The following is a 24,128-nucleotide window of genomic DNA, read 5'->3' as shown; positions in this document are numbered from 1 at the left end:
CCATCCATCCATCCATCCATCCATCCATCCATCCATCCATTTTTCCTTCTACCCACACAACCATCCATCCAGCTACCCCTTCATCCACCCATCTACCCATCCACCCACCCATCCACATGCCGTTTCTTCTATGTAGATGCCAGACTGTAGGGAGTGAAGTGGATTAGCCTCCGCTTTCACTAAGCTTAAGTCCAGCAGAGGATAGAGACGTGAAATAGGTGTCTGTGCACACATGAATGTGTGTGTGCACGTGTGTGTGCATGTGGTGGGGCTGGGTACTAGGCAGGAAGAGTAAAGGCTGCTTGGGAAATGCATAGAAGGATCACCATACAGAGCCCAGCAGGGTCAGGAAGGCTTCATGGAGGAAGTGACTCTCCTTGACCATACATCAGCAACTTGGAGACAGGGGTTGTCCTAAGGTTGGACCTTAGAAAAGCAGCTGCATCAATAGGTTGAGTGCCTGTTATTTATATGAGGTACTGGGGTTACAAAGAGGGATGAAAATGCGAAATAAATAGTCATACAAAGTAATGGTTAATAAATTCTTGTTCAATGGATACATGGGTGAGTGTGCCTTTGCCAGCTTTATTTGCTAAAAAATGCTCCCAGCACAGGTTAAATCTGTGACTCCCTGTGAATAAGAAGCTTAAGAAGGGCTCATCTGAGTTTTCATCTGATTCATGAATATGTAAGCAAGCTTCCTTTTAATCTCAAATTTTATTTTATTAGATGTATTTTCATGTATTTATTAGACCTAAATTTTTCGTTTGGATATATGAGAAACTTAATGAAGGCACCATCCCATCTTCCATGAGATGAGTAGAGGGTAGATGATGAGGTGGTCAACCGAGCGATGTCCTGGCTTCAGCAAGATTCCCGAATACCTGATGCTCAGGAAGCTGAGTGCAGACTAGTCATAATTACAATCCCTACTGTGAATCATAAGTATTTCTGCGGTACCTTGACTTGTGCGCACCTTTCCATAAAGCCAGAGAGCTCAGACATTCTCGCTGCTCCCCGAGTGGGAGAGAAGCCAGCTCCCTGCCAGGTGGGGCCATAGGTCTTGCCGGCCTCATTTTCCAGCAGGAGAGACTGTGGGTTTGGTTGGAAATGTAATAGCTGCTCAAGGTCAGGCTGCAAGCCCGTGGCTGAGGCCCTTGATGAGTTTTCCGAGGGATGGCCTAAATTTGCATCAGTCTGCAGGCTCCCATCCCAGGGGCACCACCGGGGGGGGTGGCTCAGCTTCTACCTGGGGGGGAAGAAGGGAAACCAGCAGCTGGAGAATCCAGTGTGTTCACACTCCCAATGAAGTCCATGATAGAAATGCTTTTTAAAGCGATTTCCCACTTGCTAAAATTGATTTTTTTCAGGAAATCTGTTGTATACTGGTTTATCTTTAGACATCATCATCATTCTGGACAGAACCACAAAACTCTCAAGGTCTACTGCCCTCCTCTTCTGCCGCTCGAGTGGGCTCCTAAAGCCCTGTCAGCAGGTTGGAGGCATGGAGGGAAGGGTCCTCTTCCCCACTGTCAGGAGATTGTCCGGGGCAAGGCTCCAGGGCCAGTGAGGCACTGGATGAGGCTCCCTTGGGGCTCTTGTGTGGGAGTGTTTGGTAGACACATGTCCCCTGCTGGCCCTGCTGCCCAAGGCCTACCTGCTACTCCATGTCATCTGTACAGATGGATGGCACCCTGCCTGCCACATTTCAGGCTCATTTGCTGCCTGTCTACACAGGCTGCTGCTGCGATGAGTCCTGGTTTATACCACATGCATTGCCATCAGCCTGTAGCCAGTGGAATGGCTAGAAGTGCCTTGACCTGCCGCAGCCCACAGGGAGGTTGGAGGAGAGTCTAGAAGTGTCAGGAAGGAGCCCAAGGGTGCCAGGCAGATGGGGCACCTCAGACTGGTGCAGTGCCCACCAACAGCCAAGTCTCTGATTCCTCCTCAAAGCCCCTGCTCTCCTACTACCCTCTCCCCTCCCCCACCAGCAATTTCCCAAGAACTTCTCTGACCAGGAGTGGGAATTCATTTTCTAAGGCTCTGGATTTCTGGAGCTTGGAACAACTCAGGAAGTTGGGTCATGCAGAGGAGTGGCGAGGTTGGCACCCGTGTGACATGACGGGTGGCTGATAACTACACAGAGAAATTCAGAGGATTCTCAGGATATTCAGCCCCATTTCTGGGGTTCATTTCTCTGTCTGGGTCTTTGGAAAAGGTCACAGTCAGATGCTCAGATTTACAGTGGGCTCTTGAGTCCTCCCCAGTGGAGAAGTCTGAGGTCCACTCTCCCAGAGGAATGCTCTGTTCCCTGCTAGATGGTAGCAGATGAGCCCCCCCACCCCCATTTTTGAGTGTTGCCTTGCCCCTCACCTCCTGATGGGCTTTTGGGAATCCACCCCTTTCATATGTGAGGTTGCTCAAATGTGGGACCAGTGTCCCTGGGAACTTTCTCAGCTTCCTAAATTGGGAATTATAATCGCCTGTGACAAGGGGCACCATGAGGTGGCCGAGAAAACTTAGGGGTTCTCTCTTGCTTCAACAAGACTGTATGCTGCATGAGGACAGGAGCCGCTGTTTGTGTCTAATCTGACCCTTGCCCCCTCAACAGGAGTCCTTGCTCAGCGTCCGCACATAGTGGGCCGAGGGCCACTGCGGGCTGCCAGGGAAGAAGGGCCCAAGGTAGGAGCCCCAAGATAGAGCTCTGCCTTAAGGTCATCGCTGGGCTTTTTACCTCGTGCTCTCAGCCACCTAGCTCCCCTGGCAGTGAAACATCGTTTTCTATTAAATGATGTGTCTGACATTTACCAAATTTTTATGTGACAATTTAGAAGGAACCAGTTGCATTAAACAGCCTTATTAATATTGCAGTAACATGATTAGGGGAACATCATGGCCGTTAGGCCATAGGGCCAGATTTACGAGCTCTGGAGAGAGGAGGCAAAGAGGTCTCTATTGACCAAAACACCTTCAGCACAATCCACATTATAATTAATGAAAGTCAGAGACGAATCCCCCTGATAACGCAGGCCTGCAATGTGAAGAAAGACGGGATGGTGCATTTCCATCTGGGGAGCATGCGTGTCTGACTTGCAGCATTTAGCACTGAGGGGTGTTTAGACTGCTCAGAGAGCTACTTCTGGTCGGGTCCAAGGTAGACTAAATAGACCCTTTCCGATCACTCTGCTGGTTTTGGTGGCATTCTGAGTCTGTGTGCACGTTGTAACCATCTCCTGATGGCGGGGAGGGGGCAGCATAGGACAGGGGTCAAAACATGTGCCTGGAGTGAGACCCGCCCACACAGAATGCTGGTGTCACCCATAACTGCTGTGTGGGGCTTGGGCAAATTGTCTAGCCTCTGAACCTCGGTGGCCCCTTCTGAAAAGGAATGACCACATGACCTGCTGCACAGGGTCATTACACATCAGATGGGCTCACACATGTAAGTCTCCAACACGGTGCCGAACCCTTACTTCCTGCTCAGTACCTGTTGGCTCCTACTGGCGTTTGAGGAGCTCTTTACAGATCACCTCTGCTCCTGGTCCTAGGTAGGAACCCTGGACCTACCTATGGAGATATTTTGGGAGACCCACCATAGTTAAGACCCCCTACTGGGTCTATAGGAGACATCAAATAAAGGGATATGGCTCCTTCCCAAGGGTTTCCAGTCTTCTGGGGAAGCAGACATGTGGAACTCACTGGAACCAAACAGGAATCGCTGCAGGGAGGGTCTAGATTGAGGGACCGGTGTTGTGCCATGGAAGGGTAGAGCAGGTGATATTTAATTTCATGGAGGGAGGTGGTAATGGTATCATTTGAGATAGGCCTTGAGGAACTCAACAGGATTTTGGCTTTGGCCAGGGGAGAAAGAAAGGGCTAAGGTGATACCCTGCACAGTGACACAGAGGCCCAAAGATACACGTTGTGCAGATGACCCACTGGCGCTGAGTCCCTGGTGCATAAGGCTATGTGTGGAAAAGGGCAGCAAAGCAGGCTGAGCCCAGCTGGTGGAAGGCTCTGGTTGCCAGGCTAATTTACAGTGCACTAATGGGACTTGTGTCCCTGTGCATGGGGAAGGCCACCCTGGAGCAGGCGGGGCTGATGAGGTTCTGTCCCAGGGTGGGCAGCTCTGAGGTCTGGAGCAGAAAAGGGAGGGCATGTAGAGGCAGGAGGTGAGAGCAGGGCGGGGGGAGTTGGAGGTGGTGATCAGTGATAGAGCATCATCTCCCTGTTTATGTCTCGGTCACCTGCGGAAGCCCGATGCTCGAAGAGTGGGGTTTTACGGAAGTCCACAGAGGTTGGTGACACATGGCCTCCATTCTCAAGGGCCCAAGAGGGCAAGACTAGGAGCACAAAACCCTTAAGTGCCAGAGGATGGGGCAGGGTGAGGAGCAGGGGCCGCGGGGGGCGGGGGGGGGGGAGGGTCCAGTGGGTGGGTGAAGAAGGGGAGAGGAGGGAAGGGGCAGGAGTGTGGACCTAGAGAGGTGCAGAGACTATGCAAAGGTGGCAGGGAACAGCTTAAGCCTCCCCCCAAATTAAACTTCTCAATGACAAGAGTTTCCTTTTCTGTCATACTGTAAAACAGTGTATGTTTACTGTAGACGAATTGGAAATAGAGGTAGGTAAGAGGAAGAAAACAGGCCACCACTAAGTGCTGATAAAGATGGGGGCACTGGTATTTGGCCTTGCTTTCATTCAAGTATTTCTCATGGGGCCTTTGAGCTGGTCGGGGCCCAAAGAATGGCCCTCTGAGGCCCCAGTAGATAATGCCCAGGGGCCCTTCAATTTCAGGGACTGGACCTGTGCAGCCAGGCGGGAAGGCGCCCGAGGTGTGAGCCTATGGAAGATTCTGGAGCTGGGTGCCCAGAAGGAGGGTGCCCTCCCTCCAACCTGGGGAAAGCACCACCTGGTATTCTTGTGCCCCCAGAACTCTGGTTTGGAGGTAGCAGTTTCATGATTCATGAACTTTTGGGCTTTGGTTGCAGAGCTTGGGAGACCACCCGGAGGAGCCCTGGCCAATTAAAGGGTGCTTCTGGGAAGCAGGAAAGAGGGTTAGGGGCAGGGATGTGGGGTGGCGGGGAGGAAGATATCTTTGAGGGAACCTAGCAGGTTCTACTCTGGCCCCAGACACTCGGGGATGCTTAGCATCCCTGTGTCCCCACTGACAGCTCCTCTGGGCCCACCCTGCTTCCCCGCAGCCCTCCCCGGGCTGGCCGTTGCTCATGGAAAAGCGCCTTCACTGCCTGTCTCCTGCCATCTGGAACATCCCCCTGAATCTCTCTGCCTCATCACCCCTCCATCTGCACCAAAGGTCATTTCCCTGATTCTGTTATTAATCCCAGCAGCGCTTACTGGGGTCTGTGGTCTTCTGTGTGGGAGAAAATCATCGTTTGTGTCGGGATGGAGGTGGCAGCCGCAGGTCCTGGCCTTGGGTGGAGGTTATCACCCAGGCTTCTCTGCCTGGGAGCCTGAGCTGCAGAGACCGGGGACAAAGTCATCATTTCTCAGCCCAGGTGAAGGGCAGCTGAGATGATCTCGGGAGGCACCCGCAGCCCCTGGGCTCCACGTCAGTTGGGCACAGAGAGCTGGTGCCCGTGACTTCTTTAAGAGCCCAGGGCTATGGCCACGAAGGCCTGTCCCGTGGGCAGACAGTGTCTCTCCTTCTCGAAGTTTCCTCTCTGAGCTCAGAACGACTTGACTCCATGCCTACTTCTGGTGGGGCTTCAGCAACAGGACAGGAGGGACCTTTTAGTGCCTGTCATGTGGCAGGCCGAATAGGAGCCAGCCCTGTGTCCCTAGGCACCTGCACTCAAAATGAAGAGGCAGATTTGGTCATGTGGCAGGGAGGGGCTCCCAACTCAGGGTGCCCTGGAGTCTGCTTTTGAGTGAGAGCCTCCAAGAGTGCCCCCTCTGGGCGGGTCAGGCAGCCTCAGCTCAGGCCCTCTGGGGGATCTGAGCAGGCCACATCTCCACCCTGTGAGGGTGGGTTTGAAGTCGGGAGGTAGCAAAAGCTGTCTGGGCTGGGTCTGGAGAGGGAGGGCAGGCAGGAGAGAGGAAGACAGGGGGCCAGCCGGCTGGGTGGGGAGGGTCTCAGGCCTCATGGGCCCCTGGCGGTCATCACGCATTCAGCTGACACAAGGGCAGTGTGCAGTTTTCGGTCAGGGTCAGCGGTGTGACTGCTGAGTGATGAGATGGGTCGGGGAGGCAGTGGTGGCTCCCCTCCGAATCTGACAGACCAGGGGCTGGCTAGGGTCTCCAGCTGGCAGCTCTGTGACCTGGAGGCTTTTGTCACCTCTCAGATGTGGTCTCTTCCTTTGCAAAATGGGAAGCTAATGGCAGCTACCCGACAGGGTTGTGTGGGTGAAAGGAGCTGCTTCTGTAGCTCGAACAGACCAGCAGGACCCCCGCCCTCACGGAGGCTCCAGGAGCAGGGGCAGCTCAGCCTGCCAGGGGTCACAGTGGGTGACACACAGGGTGCTGGCAGAAGGTGTGTTCGGGCCGGCACTGTGAGGAGACAACTCCCCCGTGGTGGTTGGCCCCGCAGACAGAGCAGGGCCCGTTGAAGGCCTCTGGATCTCAGTGCTGTTTCCCTTGACCCCCGCCTGCCGGCCAAAGTTGACCTGCACCTGTAGGGATGGTCTCCTCAGTTCCATTTGTGGCATCTGAGCCAGGGCACCTGGGACCCGTGGTGGACGGTGCGGTTAGCCTGGGCAGGGCTGGCCCTGGGCTCCCTGGTTATTCCTGCCCGGCTCCCACTGGCAGGAGAAACCAGCCTTCACCCCGGCCATTCTGTTTGCTTTGGAGCCAGAAACATGATTTATTCTAGAGAGCATTTTTATGTTTTCCACCAAAGATTAAAAAAAAAAAAGTTACTAGACAAAACAATTCTATTTTAATGCACAGCATTTCTATCTTGGGTTCTTTTCTGTAGAACACTTGTCTGTTATTAGTTTGTTTATTGATGGATTCCCTTGCTAGACTATAAGCTCCCTGAGGACCAGGACATGCCTGCCAGTGGATCCTGAGAGCTGACAGCAGTCCCTGGCAGGAGGGAGCCCCAGGAAGCGTGTGGAGAGCAGGAGAGACCAGTGTTTACAGTGACCTCTTTGGATGTCCCTGGAAGGTGGCCCTGCCTGGTGTTTACACAGCTCCCCCTTGGCGGATCTTCTGTCTGCCCATCTTTCTCTTAATAGTTATGGATTATGGAAAAGAAGAACAAAGCCCATTAAGAGGTTCCCCTACATTTGATTTGAGGAAGTTTTCATCAGAACGGCTCCATTTATTGGCCTTTAGCGTACAGCCTTATTCCCTTCTCACAAAATGAATATTGCCTTGTCTCCTTGAGAAAAATTGATTTCACCCAGGAAGGAGAAGAGCAAACTCCCTCCTCCTGCTTTTCTTCTTTTTTTTTTCCTCCCACCGAGACAGAATTTATCTCCTAGGTAGGTGGGGGGGAAAAACAGGAATAATTGGACCAGAAGCTAATTCCCAGAGATTCATTGTCTCGAACGCTCCCACCAGAATGTGGGACGCTTGCCTTGAATTGCATGCTAATGATAAATGACAACTCTAACAGACCGTCACATTGAGATGTTTAGTCCTTCCTGCTAGGAGGTGACACATTAATTTTCTCTCAGATTTACATTGGATTATTAATAAAATATCGGTGTTGGAATGTGACAAGTGAGGGTCTGTAGAAGTGCCAGGCTCTATTTAGGGGCACGGATTTTAGCCAAATGAGATGTCAGGGGGGTCAAACATGACCCAGATGCCGGTGGCATTTGAGCGATAGTCTTTTTGCTTCACTGGGCTCAGGCTCCCGCAACCTGGGCTGCACCGGGTAGCAGGGATGGAAGGTTCTCTTTCTTTCCAGCAGTGTTGAACCCAAAGAAAGGTGACTCTGTATGTTCTGTCTTCCCTTTATCTTCTGCTTCGTCATTGACCCAACACTTGAAATGTAAGTGGTGCTTTCTGTGTGTTTTCAAGACAAAGGAGAAGACTTCCTTTGTTCTAGCCACTGAGTTCCTTGATTAACTCACTCGTTTGATGGAGCATTTACAGAGCGTTCACTCTTTACATGTCGCTGTGGCAGGTGGAGAAGGTAGAGGCGGTCCGGGTGAGCCTGGCACACCAAGGCCAAGTGATCACCCTGCTTCTCTGCTCAGAGCCCTTTCGTCGCTTCCCGTGCCTGCGAAGGTGGAGTTCAGAATTCTCAGAGGGGATGGGGGCTGGGTTTGGGGCACCTCCCCGCCAACTGCCCCAACCTAGACGAAGCCTCCCTATGTGGGCCCTGTGCTGTTTCTTCGCTGTTTGCTGCGGCTGCGTTGATGGAGTTACTTTATGTTGTCTCATGCCTCGTGCCATGCTTGTGTGACCGTCCAGGCTCCTCCCTTCTTCGTTGCCATTGATGCCGTCCTACTACGTGCTTCATTTGTGTCTTTCATTCCCACTTAGAGCAAAATCCATGCTCCCTCGACCCAGGCCTGCCAGGCTCTTGGGCCTCACCCCCTGCCTGCACCCCCACCTACTCTCTGCCTGCCAGTATGCTTCTCGGGCCACTGACCTTGCTGCTGTCGCTTTCCCGGGAGCCTTCCTGGCTGAGCCCCGGCCTTCGCCTACGCTTCTGTTCAGATGCCACGTCTGGGAGAGAGGTCTCCGGGCTGGCCCGTCCCACATCACAGCCATCTGTTACAGGACGTGCTCGCATGTTGCCTTCTGTCCCGCCCACCAGAGCGTGGTCTTCTGAAGCCCCCAAGTGCCTCCTTCTACCTCCCCGACCGGACAGCAGGCCTTACACAGGCAGCACTTTGGACGCTTCTGTTCACAACAGCACCTACGGTGCCTTGCACCAATGCTTGGCCCGTAATAGCTGCTCAATAAATATTAATTGAATAAATCACTGAATGTCATAATGGAATTTCAAGCCCAGTGCCCTGGGAGCTCTAGGAAGGGAGCCATTAATGAGTCCCTGCAGAATTGCTGGGTAGTGATTCCTGGTCATATGGGCTGTATCTTCTCAGTGACCGCCAGCTTCAGCTGATACGAACAAACATGTGGTTAGGAGGCTGCATTTAGTGAATTGGCTTCTGCCTCCGAGTTCTGGCAGCCTGAGCTGTCCCTCACCCTGCTTTCAGACCCCCACAGAGACGTCCTGGTCTGTGGACATGACAGTCTGGTGCCCATCCCCCGAGGTTGCCCTGGCCTGGCCTGTCCTCGGGTTTAGGGGGGCCTGCGGGAGACGGGTGGCACCCAGTACTCACTGCTGGGCAGTGCTGGTGCTGTTTCCACCTTTATTCCGGAGAAGCACCCTCAAACGGAGGCCCTGGGGATCTGCTCCTGTAGAATAGCACCAGCAGGTGCTGGCACTGACGCCCCGTGGCGGACGGGGGCTTCTGGGCACACGAATCTACCCAATCGTTTGTTTCTTGATAAGAAAGCCTCTTTTACGATTTTTCAATTTGCCCTTATTTTAATGAAAAGAAGCTGGGGTTGGACCGCCCAAGAAGGAGCTAATCAAATAAAGCAAATTGGTGTTACCTTCTCCCGGTCCCTATTATTTCTATGGCTCCAGCTGGAATTTATTATGAAAAGCAATTGGTTTTCATATCTGGCAGATAGCAGCCTGGGCCGGGCCTGACAGCCCTTTCTTCCCTATCATTCCATTAATGGCTTGCAGTGGCCAGGCTTGGGGTGGGGGGGTACGGAGGAGGGGAGGACACGGAGTGCTCCCCACCAGCTTTCCTGCTCCTTGTCCCCCAAATCGTGCAGACCCTATAAACAAGTCAGAAGAAAACACCAGATTGAAAGTTAATAAAGCAGCTCCTGTCCGTGAGATTTGGGCTGTCGCCGTGGCTTCTTGGGGTTCCGTTTGGCATCCTATCAACCTTGCTGTGCTCCAGCCATCAATTACCACTCTCGCTGGGTCTGTGTGCAAGGGAGATAAGCAGGGGAGACATTCCTTTTCCAGATTCCTTTCCTCTCCTTGCAACAAAAGGAAGGGCTAAAGGAACATTTTAAATCAGGCTCAAATGATCCTCCCTTTATATGAAATGTTCTGCTGTGAGAGGAAACGTGGGCTCTGAAAGTGCCCTGGGTTGCTCCTAGAGAAGGAGAGAGGGTACACTGGGGCATGTGCCAGGGATTTGTAGCAAAATGCCAGGAAGGGGGGACAGTGGGCTGGTTCACTGGTTCTGTCCTTACCAGCTGTGTGACCTTGGGAAAGTTAATTCCCTTCTCTGTGTACTTCTCATTTGTAAGATGACAACAACAGTATTCGCCTACTACAGTTGTTGTGGGATTAAAATGAGAAGTGGGAGGGAAGGGCTTTGCCTGCATCTGACATACGAAAATGCCAGAGAGGTGGCCGCTCTTGTCATAGCAGTTGTTGTCATGCTTATTATGGGCATTTTGAAGCAGGCCATGCACTTTTTTTTTTAAATAATTTTTTAAAATGTTTATTTATTTTTGAGACAGAGGGGGACAGAGCGCGAGTGGGGAAGGGACAGAGAGAGAGGGAGACACAGAATCCGAAACAGGCTCCAGGCTCTGAGCTGTCAGCACAGAGCCCAACGTGGGGCTCGAACCCATGAACCGTGGGATCATGACCCGAGCCGAAGTTGGATACTCAACTGACTGAGCCACCCAGGGGCCCCTAGGCCACACACTTCTAATGGTGCATTTCAATCAGGTCATTCTGGGTTGGAAAGATCAGAAGGAAAGTTGTGGGCACGCGTGTGTAAGCGGCAGTGAAGTGTGGTGTTTCTCTTTTCTTAACTGCCCACTGGAACGGAGATTCCACACTGGCCTCAGGAACAGCATTCCTGCTCTAGGACACTACACATTGTGCCTTGCCACAGGAGCCCGTTTCACATTTGGGGTCAGGTTTGGAGGCCATTGGAACTGCAGGAATTGCATTTCCCTCCACCTGGGCCCTTCTCTGTGCCTCCTGGTGTGAGGGTTGGGACCAAGGGCAATGAATAGAAGGGGAGGAGAAAGGGGGAACCTACCCAGGTTTGGGTTCTAGCTGCAAAAAGGGACTCTCTGGAGATGCTCACTCTTTAGAAGCCATCCAGACACTGCTTATGGAGTCTTACTGGGAATGAGGACATCATCCATTCTCTTCTCCAAGGGAAGCCACAGGGACACATTGTATGACTTCAGTGGGACAGTAGACAGTCAGCCAGAACAGAGCTGACAGCACAAAGTCAGCTGCCACTAGGCCAGGCCAGAAAGGGGCTGACGAGAGACCTGAGGAAGCCCATGGATGCTGGGGTAGCGGGCTGGTTCTCAGTTGTCTGCATGGAATTTCAGGTGGCTGTCAAGGTCCTGGAAGTGATCTGTTAGTGATAGGGGAAGGGAGGGTTCTAGGAGGAGGGCCATGGACCTGAGCTGTTTAGGAGACACTGATTTCTAAAGTTAGACTCAAGCACTGGAAAGAGTATCTAGACCATTCCTTTTGTAGGATTAACCTAGCGTTGGCTGCAGCCCCCTGTGGCTCCATAAATTCCTCTTTAATATCCACACACGAAACCTCTCAAGAACATATCCCCCCTCTGATCTTCATTTACTGATTGTCTTCAATGTACCTAATTTGAAAAATGTATTTTGCCTTAAAGTGGCGGACGAGTGTGTGTGCCTCAGTGCTTACAGACAGACAGCCTCTCCCCTGGGTGAATTTTCTAGCGGCACCCTACAACGTGCCATTTCATTACACCCTAAATCCCTCCATCATTGTCCCTGGCAGAGGCCCCTACAAAAAGGGGCCACATTTGTTATTAGTCATGAAGAACACATATTACGTGGTGGGTGGCCGGGCACCTCTCATACATTATGTCAGCTACAACAGAGGGATCAAGTAATTTGTTCAAGGTCACACAGCTCATAAGGAGTTGAGCCAAGCTTTAAGATGTAACCTAGAGCTCACTTCAAATCCTGTGATCATCTTTTTTTTCTTTAACTTCCTATTATGGAAAATTTCAAACATCTACAAATATAGACAGGCTAGTGTAATAAACTCCTATATACTTATCATCCACTTTCAACTGTAGTCAACACATGGCCAGTCTTGTTTCATTCACGTTTCCTCCTCCCACCACACACATTGTCATGAAGCATGTTGTAGACACTATACAATTTCATCAGTAAATGTTTTAGTATATATCTTTAAAATATAAGGTCTCTTTTTAAAAACATACTCCTGCACTACAATTATCACTTAAAAATTAATAATTCTAGATATCGTTAAACATCCAATCACTGTTCCAGTTGTTTCACAAACGCTGTATTTTTGTTTGTTTGTTTTTTACAGATTGTGACTGGTTGACACATCTCTTGTCTCTTTTAATCTATATATTCCTACTCTAGCATTCTCTTACTCTCTTTTTCACTGAATTCATTGAAGAATCCAGGTCATCTATCTGCCCTGTGGTTTCCCACAGTCTGGATTTTGCTGACAGCATCCCCATGGTTCCCTTTACCATGTTCTTCTGTCCTCCATGGACCTTATAAAGTGGTAGATCAGGAGGTCTGAATAATTTTAAATTCCTTTTTAAAAAAAATTTTTTTCCCCTACAGCAAAGTATTCTTCTATCAGGGACACATTCTATCTGGTTGTTTCTCTTTTGTGATGTCAGTCATTAATTGATGATTCATTAATTATTAGGGGTTGCAAAATGGTGATGTTTTAATTCTCTCACTTCTTCATTTATTGCCGGGAATACTTTTATAGAGAAAGTCCTCTCTTTTGCAATTTGCTAACTCAAAGGAACAGTTTATACAGGAAAGGTAAGATAAATGCCTGATTCTTCCTCCTTATACTTCTTCAGTTTTCAAAATAATGTATTAGGTCAGGAGCCTCCTCCAACAACGATCAATTAGTTTTTTGTTTGTGTGCTTTAGGTTCATTATGAACTCATGGATTTAAACATATTTAACGTTTTTTAATTCAAAGCAGTTGCTATTCTTATTGATGCTTGAATTGGCTCATTTTTGGTCAGTAGGAGCTTCTTCAAGTTGATTCCCAAGTCTTTTTTTTTTTTTTTAAGTAGGCTTCACACCTAGTGTGGAGCCCAACAGGGGGCTTGAACTCACAACTGTGAGATCAAGACCTGAGCTGAGATCAAGAGTCTGACACTTAACTGACTGAGCCACCCAGACCCCCTGCCCCCACCCCCCGTGTCCTTTTTATATGATTTAAAATCTTTGACACAGCTCACATCATACTTCATGGTGAAACTGGTTGTTTTCCTCCTAAGATGAGGAGCAACACAGGGTTGTTTATTCTCGCCATTTCTATTCAACATTGTACTGGAGGTTCTAGCCAGTGCAATAAGGGAAGAAAAAGAAAAGGCATCTAGAATGGAAAGGAGGAAGCAAAACTCTATTCATAGGTGACTTGATTATAAATGTAAAAGATCCTAAATAATCTGCAAAAAAATTTTACTAGAACTAATACATGAATTTATCAAGGTCACAGAATACAGGATCAGCGTACAAAAATCAACTGTGTATCTATATGTAAGTGGAAATGTGTAAATGAGCAATCTAAAAATAAAATTTAAAGTAAACAATTCCAGTGCTCACTTTGGCAGCACATATACTAAAATTGGAATGATACAGAGAAGATCAGCATGGCCCCTATGCAAGGATGACACACAAATTCATGAAGCGTTCCATATTTAAACAAACAAAAACATTAAACAGTTCCATTTACAGTAGCATCAAAAAGGATAAAGGACTTAGATAATTTAATTTATAAAGTGTGAAACCTGTACTATGAAGTCTTATTGAGAGAAATTAAAGATTTATATAAATGGAGAAGCACTCCATGTTCTGTGATTGGAAGTGATTAGAAGACTTGATATTGTTAAGATGGCAGTTCTTTCCAAATATATTTTTAGACTCACTGCAACCTCTATCAAAATCCCAGCAGGCATTTTTATTGTTGTTCTTGTTGTTGGTATTGCAGAAATTGTCAAACTTACCTTAGAAGTTTTTATAGGAATACAAAGGACCTCGAATAGCCAAGACAGTTTTGGAAAATAAGGGCAAGGTTGGAAGACATATAGTTTCTGACTTCAGAATTTACTACAGAGCTGTAGCAATCAAGACAGTATAGTATTGGCATAAGGACAGAAAACAGAGAAAAATATGAAGTCCAGAAATAAAGTCTTATGTTTATGGTCAATTTATTTTAATCAAACATGCAAGCATACTTCAATGGGGAAAAGGATAGCCTTTTTTTTAAGCAACAACAAAAACAAACAAACAAACAAACAAAAATAGTGCTGGGACAATTGGATATCCATGTGCCAAAAATCAACTTAGGCCCTTACCTCACACCATACACAAAAGCTAACTTAAAATGCACCGTAGACTTAAATGTGAAAGCTAAGACTGTGAAGCTCAGAAGAAAACACAAGAAAAGTTTTCTGTGACTTCAGGTTAGGTGAAAAATAATCCTAGATATGATACTGAAAGCATGATTCATAAAAGAAAAAAATTGATAAATTGGGACTTTACCAAAATTAAAACCTTTTGCTCTTTAAAAGAAACCCATAAAGAAAAGGAAAGCCATGGGCCAAGAGAAAACATTTGCAAATCCATTATCTGATAAAAGACTTCTATCCAGATTTTATCAAAATAGCTCTTACAACTCAAAAAGAAGAACACAACTCAATTAAAAATGGGCAAAAGATTCAAATAGACATTTCACCAAAGAACTTATATGAATGGCTAATGAGGACATGAAAAGATGCTCAATATCATTAATCATTAGGGAGACGCAAATTAAAACGCTGCCACACACCCAGTAGGATGGCCATAATCCAAGAGATGAGACAATGCCAAATGCTGGAAAGGATGTGATGTTGGAACTCTCGTTCATTTCTAGTCAGAAAGCAAAATGGTGCTGCCACGTTGGAGAACATGCTGCCAGTTTTACGTTTATGTTCCCTGTTGTACCTGTCTTTCACCTGTTGTTGCTGTGTCTTTAATCATGCTTAGGAAGTTTTCTCCACTTTCAGGTTATAGAGAAATTCACCTATGTTTTCTCCTATAGTAGTGTCTGATTTTATTTACAACATTTAAATCTCAGGTCCATTTGGAATTCATTCTGCTCTACAGTGTGGGGAATAGATCCAACTTTATCTTTTTCCATATGCCAGTATCACTTATTAAAAAGTCAGTCCCCTTCCTCCACTGATTTGTGATGTCTCCTTTAGAGCATATTAATTTGCGGGGTGCCTGGGTGGCTCAGTTGGTTAAGTGTCCGACTTCGACTCAGGTCATGATCTCGCGGTTTTGTGTTCGAGCCCCACGTTGGGCTCTGTGCTGACAGCTTGGAGCCTGGAGCCTGCTTCGGATTCTGTGTCTCCCTCTCTCTCTGCCCCTCCCCTGCTCATGCTCTGTGTCTCTCTGTCTCTCAATAATAAATAAACATTAAAAAAATTATAAAGTATATTAATTTGCATGTGGAAGTGGGAATATTTCTGGATTTTCTCTTCTGTTCCCTTGGTCTTTCTATGTATTCACATGTCAATTCCATACTTCTTTAAATATAGAGGTTTTATAGAATGTGTTAATAACCTATAGGGCTAGGCTCTACACTTTGGTTCTCTTCATTAAAGTTTTTCTGGCTATCACTGGTGTTTTTTCCTTCCTCATAAATTTTGTAATAAGATTCTCTAGATCCAGAAAAAAAAAAAAACCCTAATGGGATTCTTGTTGTCATTACATTTTGTTTATAGATTAATTTTTGGAAGACTGACATTTTTATGATTTTTGCTTTTCCTAATCAAGAACATGTTATGTTTTTGCATTTACTGAAACCTATTTTGTCCTTTAGATTTTTATAGTTTTTCTCCTTGTGTTTTGGGAATGTCTTATTAAATTTATGCCTAAGTATTTAGTTTTCTTTTTTCTTGATAGCATTTACTGTATGATGTAAGACATACAGTATATATATGAAGAAGTCACCCATCATTCCTTCTGTCTCATTTGTGTGTGTGTGTGCAGTGTGTGTGTGTGTGTATATCACACACACACACACACACTGCACACACACACACAAACTATTGATTATGTATCTTAACTTTATACTTGCTGGTTTACTTTTGTAATTTTCAGTAGCTTTTCCATTGATCCCATGATCTTTTCACCATATTGCATGAGTGTTACTAGTTTTGCCAGCCATTCGTATCTCAGATAAAAAGGTTATTTGGCTAGAAGCCTCCCTCTAGAAGCATCCCTAATGCTCACGGTTTTTTCTTGATATTTCTCTGGCTGCTGCCTTGGAGGTCTCAGATTGTTTCCCTGAGGATCTCTTAGATGGTCAGCTTCAGTCAGGTTCCCCCAGGGGACCCTGAGATAGATAGACTCCAGTACAGCTTATTTGAGAGGCAGTCTTGGGAAGCGCCAGAGGGGGCATGAAGGTGAGAGAGGAAGGGGAGGAATACAAATAAAGGGCTCATGGGTGCATCTGGGTGGCTCAGTTGGTTAAGCTTTGGACTCTTGGTTTCAGATCAGGTCAGGATCTCACTGTTCATGAGTTCAAGCCCCACGTCAGGCTGTATGCTGACAGCATGAGTCTGCTTGGGATTCTCTCTGCCCCCTCTCTGCCCCTCTCCTGCTTGGTCATTCTCTCTCTCAAAACAAATAAATACATTTTTTAAAAATTAAAAAAATCCCACAACAAATAGAGGGCTCTTGTCCAACGGGTCTCCATCTGGGCAACTGGCACTTAGGCTCTAGAAGATCATATAGAAAACCCAGAGTCATCCTGAGTGTGGGGTAAGGAGGCCTGGGATTGCCTCAGAGATATCCCAGTTGTGGAGTGAGGGGGCCAGGACTTCACCCACCAAATCCCCACCCCCTGGGTGAGGCGTGCTTTCAGGGTGTTAAATCACCCAGTCAGGGGAGCAAACCAGGACTGGCCCCACCCACAATCTATGCTAAACCAGTAGACTTGGGGGAGATACTGGAGTCACCCTGAGTCCGAGTGAATCCTGCTCAGACACTCTGTGGCTACAAGGCCTTGGTTTTCTCATCTGTTGGGAGTGATGATCTTACCTCATCATGTTGTGGTGAGAATGCAAACAGCCTGGATAAAGGCACAGATACAGGTGTAGCTACGGATGTCGACGTAGGTGCCGATGTCAGCATCGATACACACGTGTGGTTGCAGATGTAGATAGAGATGCAGACAGACATAGACGCAGGTACAGGTGTAGACCTACAGACAGAGACACAGGTGTAGACACAGGTGCAGACACACACGTGGCCTGCTCCTCCCACACCAGACACTGATTGGGACTTGGTGGGATCGTTAAGTGGAAGGACTTCCGTCCCTCTTACCTGACTCTCTGTTGCCACTGCTGTGTGTCCTCAGCTCCATTTCCATTTCCCTGCTCTTCTCAGGGGGGTGCTGCCTTTATGCTGCTGTGAGATGTAGTAAAGCCCTCCCCTGGCTGGACCCCTCTTGTGGGGCCTAGTCCACCCATCCCTCCTTCCCTGGACCCCTTCCCACCAGCTCCGACTTGTTCTTGATTATATTCTGGGTTGGCAGCTCAGCCTCATTTTCTTCACGTTGTGGGGCCCCTCTGCGGTCTGTTTTTCTCTTTGCCATTCTTAGGACCCGAGAACTATGGAGGGAGGGACCTACCCCCATCACACAGAGCAGAAGCAAGTTCTAATACAATCAGAGTGCTGGATTAAACACCATTAGGTTGCTCATTATTGCAAGTTAAAATGACGACTCCATTTATTAAGGCCATTTAAGTTGGCCACTTGGGCTCCCTGCGGGATTATGTCCAGCTCAAAGTGTCGGATGACAGGGCCATTCTCACATTCTCAGAATGCAAAGGGCAGGTCACCAGGGGAAGATGGGTTTCCTAAGGTGGGAACAGTTGTGGTTCTGACTGTGGACGTGACAGTATTCTGGGACGTTCACTCTCTTTGGGTGGTACCAGTCACGATCTGAGGACAGTTGGCCTGAACGCTCTGCTGAGGTTTGCCGATCATGTTTAGAAAGAGTGAGGCTGTGGAGCAGCTCTGCGTGTAGCTGTCTTGGCTCACGAGAAGCTGGACTGGATTAATGTTGTGTCTTCCTCAGCAGATGGGGTTCCTTGCACGCTCCCGTGGATGTCTTCATTCCTGCGTGGAGGGGGTGGGACAAATGCAGAACCATCTATTTGATCAGATGTGTTCCTTCACTTATTCCCGAGGCACTGGCCCTGAGCATAGTAGTTGGACTTTGGGGCCCTTCCAATGGTTTGGGTACGATGAGCAGGGCCGGAGTGGAGAGAGGCAGGCCCAGGTGGCCCCATATTCCAGCCTCCCTGCTATCTAGAAATGGATGAATACTGTAAGGTTTTCAGTGCGGACTCGTAAGTGCGAGACAAACGGTCAGGTGACAGCATTGTGACAAGCCTGTGAAGCTATTTCCCAATTGTTTTAGTCGGCCACACTCAGGGAGGAAACCAGCACTGACATAAACCAATTGCACCATGATCGGCAAACAATGAAGTGTTGGGAGTCGCTGTTGAAAGTCTATAATTTCCAATGGAATTGCTGTTCAGTCAGCTCGCTGCTGAATGACACAGCCCGTCTGGGTGGGAACTACAGTTAGCCTCTGTCACCCTGGCGTGACTCCCACCCCCTGCCCCAGACAATGTAGTAAGACGTCACTAGCCAGTGTTCTGTGCCTGACTGTGAAATGGCTCCTTGTTGGGGGAGGAGAAAGGAAAGACTGGGATACAGGCTCCTGCCCTAGGCCACGAGGAACCACTGTCGCAAAGACACAGACGCCCACTTGCATTGGAAGAAACCACCTCCTTTGCCTTGTATGTGTAAGGAGCTCTCACGCCAAGGCTGGGAGTGAGATGTGCCTGTGCTGGTCTGCTGGACACATAGACTCATTTGTGACCTTCCTGTGCTAAGGTCTCAGCCGGGGGTAGCATGGCCATGGGGAGCGAGTGACGTACTCTTTTCTTTTGGGGGGAACCTCAGTCTTCCTTGAAGGTTGAATCTCCCACACCTGCTGCTGCTTCACTCTGGAAGCGGCTTGTCACAGCACATGCTGCCAGAGGAATTTAGTTGTTTCTCTCCTTGGCGTTTCCAAACCAAAGTGTGTGCCCTCTGTAGCTGCCGAGGTGCACGTGAACATCCTCTGCTCTCTTCGGTTGGTGCGTGACTTCTTTTAGGACAATTCACGCTTCTTTTCTGTTTGTTCTTTTGGAATGGCACAAGAGTGGCCATCCCCTCTCAGCGTTTAGCGAGCGGGAAGCCAACGATTTTCCTAAGGTACGGTGGTCGTGGACCAAATAGACACATTTACCTGACAGGGCTGAGCCTTCTGACAGCCGAAGCCCAAATGTGAAAGAATCAGGTACTTAGCTGGCTTGAGAAGAAGCGCTATAGATGTTCCTCTGAATCTTGCAGTGATCTAAACGCGCGCAATGAATCAAGAGCGTTTGGCCTGGGCGACTAGTTCTTCCATTGGTCTGTTCTTAACATAGTCATCTAGCGTCTGCGTTAAACTTATTTATTTCCTAATGCTGGGTGATGGATTAAAAGATGTGTAGAAAATCTTTCTACAAGAGATAAGATATTGCAGTCTGCCACAACCCCCCCGGCTCTTTTTGCTTTCTCTTGCTGTTTTTCTACTTTTCAGCACGGAGCTCAGGCCCCCACATCGTATATCTTGATTAGATGGTGGATATTACTAAGGGGATGTTTTTTAAGCCTATCATTGACACATTTAATTCATTAGGTACCAAATCCACAAGCAAATTTTGGCTGGCCATAAAACATGGTTAATCCAGGGAGCTGCAATAAAAGGTGAAAAATTATGTTCCGGCAAATGTGGAATATTGCTTTTCTGTAGAGACTTTTCCTGGTCCACGATATCTTTCTTCATAAATTTTTCTTCTGCTTGGTTCTCTTGGTAACTTAACCATTTGTTGTTTCCAGACCACAGAATGGCTCAATGATCCTCTACAACAGGAAGAAGGTGAAATACAGGAAGGATGGGTATTGCTGGAAAAAGAGGAAAGACGGGAAAACGACCAGAGAGGACCACATGAAACTCAAGGTCCAGGGAGTGGAGGTAAAGGGCAGAAAGGCTCTCTTGTTCCACAAATGTTGTTTCTTGGCTGCAATGACACGGGATCGCTTTGGAGTAATTTGCTGCCAGTCACCTCTGTCGAAAGCATTTCTGTTTGCCAAGCCCCCGTTTGCTGGTTTTTTTTTTCTTCCTTCTTACCCAATAGCCTCCGTTCAAGTTTTCCGTAAAGCCAGATTTAACTAAAGCAGTCCTGTTTCTTGGGAGTCCTTGGTGCATAGACTGGGATTTGCAAGGTTCCTGCAGAACCCTGTGTTGTATCTATCACGGAGAAGGCTGCAGGTGCATTGAGAGTGTGCAGGTGTGAGGGAAGAAGGAGCCACGTAAAGTGTCTCCCCATCCAGGTGGCCTGGACCTGCCTTTGCTGAGTGGGTCCCTTGGGATCTGGTGATCTCCGACCAGAGCCTGGCTTTACTCCCTCTACTGGCAGCCTCTTCCATTTCCTTCTGGGCATTTCAACCTCAGAGAGCTTGGAGGTGTTAAAGATGAACAGTTCGGGTTCTTGTGGCTGGGGTGGAGGTGGGCACTGCTGGGCACATCTTGGGATCTGTGCACCCTTCGGTTTGGATCCTGGGGGAAGGCAAGGTGCGGTGTGGTGGTTTTGCTATTGTTCTGAGACCACAGGCTCTGACTCTCGGGTGGCCATGGACACTTTCTCCTGAGGACCTTTCATTGTTGGAAGGCCTAAGCCGTGTGTCACAGTGGTAGAGGGAGAGGGTATGAATCGTGGTACATTCGTGGCTGCTAGTTAGTGAGCACACACTTCGTTGCATTGCTTGATCCTTATAAAAGATCTTCCCCGCGAGGATGGTGCTGTCTTGGGTCAGGAGCCGAGAAGGTAGCTTGTGATCCACCTGGCAATTCGCGCGGGTCAAAGAGAGAGATCCTGGAGTCCGCTGGTGTGTTGGGTCCCCTAGCATGCCAGGATTGATCACCTGGACGATAAGCCCTCTTGAGTTCAACGGCTCACACTCCAGGCCGACATTCTTCGTGACACACTTTATCATTATGACTTTTTCTGTATTAATCATGTGCTTTTATGGCTGTTAAAAATAGCACCCAGTGGCTTTTATTATATTACCCCACAGAGAGAGATAACTTCTGTTTTATGTTTTTGTGGTTGTTTTTTTTAAACACCCAATAACAATGCTTTATGATGATGAGCAAAGAAAAGCCCCAATATGAGAAATCCCACTTTTCCTATGTTCTCCTGTGTTCAGTGTTTGCACAGTGTGGCTTAATCAACTCACGAGACATTAAAATGCGGATCGCCCTGAATGCACTCCTATGGACCCCGGTCTAGGACCGATTGGTGATGGGGCCAGCGGATCAGCCCTCGAGGGGCCCGAGGGCACGGGGGCTGGGCTGGGTGGGCAGAAAGTGAGAAGCGTGGTTGCGACTGGCACAGGACTCTTCCCGGGACTACCAGGGTCTGTGGGAACTCACACCAGCGCTGCAGCAGACGGCCCCTGGGCCTGCAGCTCTCTGGCACAGTTCGTCTTCAATAACACGTAAATCAGGAACTTTGGGTTGTAAGTAGCAGTGGGGTGGAATTCTTCCTCAGCAGCAGCTCAAAAGCCTGGGGCAAAACAAAACAAAACAAAACAAAAATCCACAGTGCTCATTTTCTTCCCATGTTCTAAATTAGAATTGTCGCTGGATGGAGTCAGAATGATTGGTGGTTATTTGTAGACCATATTTGTGTTTGGAGTTCTTTGTGGCTCACGCTTGCAGTCTCGGGTGCAGACACCTGTATGGGGGAGATCGAGACCCTCGGAACGCAAGGGCAGGGAACAGGCCAGACAACGAGGGGTCTCCGAAACCTGCCGAGCATCAGTGGCGGTGGGGAGTGGGGATGGGAGACGGGCTTAGAGACCCTTGGTCAGCAACACGAGGTGTGTGCTCTTCGGCTCTTGGAGAGTGAGGCCACCCCAGGCAGGCACGTGGTGTGGTGGCCTCTTCCACTCAGCTCGCAGGTTGTCCCATCGAGTCAGTCACTGAGCACTGACTGCGGCCCTACTCTGTGCAGGGCCCTGTAGTGTCCACAGGGAAAACAGAAGCCATGTTTTCTGCCTCAGAGACTCGTGGTCAAATTAAAGAGGCGGACATACCTGAAAGTCACTGGCGGCTGAGAAGAACAGAAGCCTGAGCCTTTAGGACAAGTGTCCAGAGGATCCCAAATGGACTGGGATGACCAGAGAGGCTTCCTAGTGAGGTGGACGATCAGCCAAGCTCTTGAAGTTGGGTAGGACTGTGTGCATTACTTACATAGTCTATCTGGACTCCCCCTTTTCACTTTGCGTGGTGGTCTGAGCTCCGTCTCTGTTGACACTTACCCCTCATCCCTTTTAACTGCTCTATAGTTTTCCACTGCAGGAGCATTCGAGCCACGCCCTAGTCAGTGCCTTTTTAGACTCTGTCCAGCTTTTCAGCATCACAGTGCTTTCAGGAGACATGTTCATACAGGTCTGCTTGTACACATGTGCAGCCCAGGCCTGCTGGAATTGGTGGGTGTGAGGCCTTAGTGTCTTTCATTTTACTGGACACTGTGAAATTGCTCCCAAGTGGCTGTGCCAATTACATGCCCAGCAGCACTGAGAATTCCCATCTCTTCTGTGCCCACCCTGTACACAGATGGATGAAAGACAGTGCCCTGTTCAGTCTGAATGGAGTCTGTCTTAATTGTTTGTGGGGATGAGCCCATTCTCATGCGAGCAGGTGTTCTTCGTGATGGATTGTCTACCACAGGGCATGGTTTTCAAACAGCCCCAGAGAAAGACCTCTTTGGCAAGGGCTGCCCTCACCTCACTGCACATTTCCTGCATTTGCTCTGGTCTGGACCAATGGCCAGGAAGCCCAGAGGTCATGTGGGGACAGTGGGCAGGTGGTCCTTTCCAGCCAGGGAATTGCCATGCGACACACATGAAGCTTTGCATCTCACGGATCTTGGAGCTGTGATTTTCTACCACCTCAGCTGGTTTCCTCAGTTCAAGGGCATGATAAAGATATTTGGATCTACCGTTTAACATATCACTTGCTATAAGCCTTCCCTCAGGCCAGGAAAACTGCCAGCCCTGTCCACGGAACCGCTCAGCAGTCCGGCTTCTTTTGTTCTCGGAGGCTGGGGCCCTAGGAACACACGGCAACTCAAAAGCTCATTGATTTTCTCAGCCAGGCACAGGATGGGGGCAGCCGCTTTTGAAGCTGACGAGCTGTTAAGTCCACGATTAGTTGTCTTGTCTGTAAGCCACGGAGAAGCCAGCTCGATAAGGTTTCCAGGGACGACAAAGGTTGGCAGGGAGGAAAAAGAAGGTGGTTGTGATGTGATGTCAGCATTTCAGGAGATGAAATCTGAGCAGGCCTGAGGTTGGCTCTGCACCCCAGGGACATTCGTGCCTGCTTATCTGGAGCCTTGATGAGGGTGGGAGCTGTGGGGGTAGGAGACTCCCTGAGAGCAGAGGGGGAGATCTGACCTGTCCCCTGCCTCCAATATTGCCACACCCCGGGTTAGGTGAGGTGGGTGGAGTCTTGGGGCCAAGCTGGAAGAGTACACGTACTTTTCAAGATCCCAGAGCTGTCCTCTGGTCCCAGAAGCTTATGGTGCTGTCTTCTGCCTGGTGTTCACACCTCTCTCCTGAGAGTGCCGGGTACAGAACCCAGGCCAGCGTTTGGCTGTCTACCCCCCGACTCCTTAGCTGCTAGGGTTCTACAACAGACAGGAGCCACACACACTTAGTGTAGCAATGGCCGCTGGCTTATGAATCTCCTCCGTACACACCAGCTACACTATCTCATTCAACCCCCATCGAAACATCTGTCTAAAGTACGTATTATTATCCCCATATCATAGATGAAAAAATTGAGCCTCAGACAGAGTTGCTCCCTCCTCGTATCCTGCCACAAATCAGTGTGGAGGTGGGACTTGAGCCAAGGTTCCCCTGGTTCTGTGACAAAAGTGCTTGCCCGGACATCAGTTGCTCCTGGGCATTCCTGGGGGGATTTGTGTTTT

The 24,128-nt window shown here is 48.7% G+C and overlaps 1 protein-coding gene and 1 non-coding gene across 2 annotated transcripts in view; both read left to right on the top strand.

Moving 5' to 3' along the window:
- The window catches only part of LOC125913618 (calmodulin-binding transcription activator 1-like), a 424,752-nt gene extending 402,606 nt beyond the window's left edge, over nt 1-22,146 (top strand). Inside the window, exon 5 of the mRNA XM_049618851.1 lies at nt 19,969-22,146. Within this exon, the coding sequence (XP_049474808.1) occupies nt 19,969-20,305 (337 nt within the window). The 3' untranslated portion in view covers nt 20,306-22,146. The remainder of the gene's footprint in view (nt 1-19,968) is intronic.
- On the top strand, nt 13,574-13,680 carry LOC125913771 (U6 spliceosomal RNA). The gene has a single exon (XR_007455071.1). It is a non-coding gene; the product is annotated as a U6 spliceosomal RNA (small nuclear RNA).
- Nucleotides 22,147-24,128: the final 1,982 nt, after the last annotated feature.

The sequence above is a fragment of the Panthera uncia genome (assembly GCF_023721935.1).
Source record: "Panthera uncia isolate 11264 chromosome C1 unlocalized genomic scaffold, Puncia_PCG_1.0 HiC_scaffold_4, whole genome shotgun sequence".
Lineage (NCBI taxonomy): Eukaryota > Metazoa > Chordata > Mammalia > Carnivora > Felidae > Panthera > Panthera uncia.
This window is presented reverse-complemented; position numbering and strand designations above follow the sequence as displayed.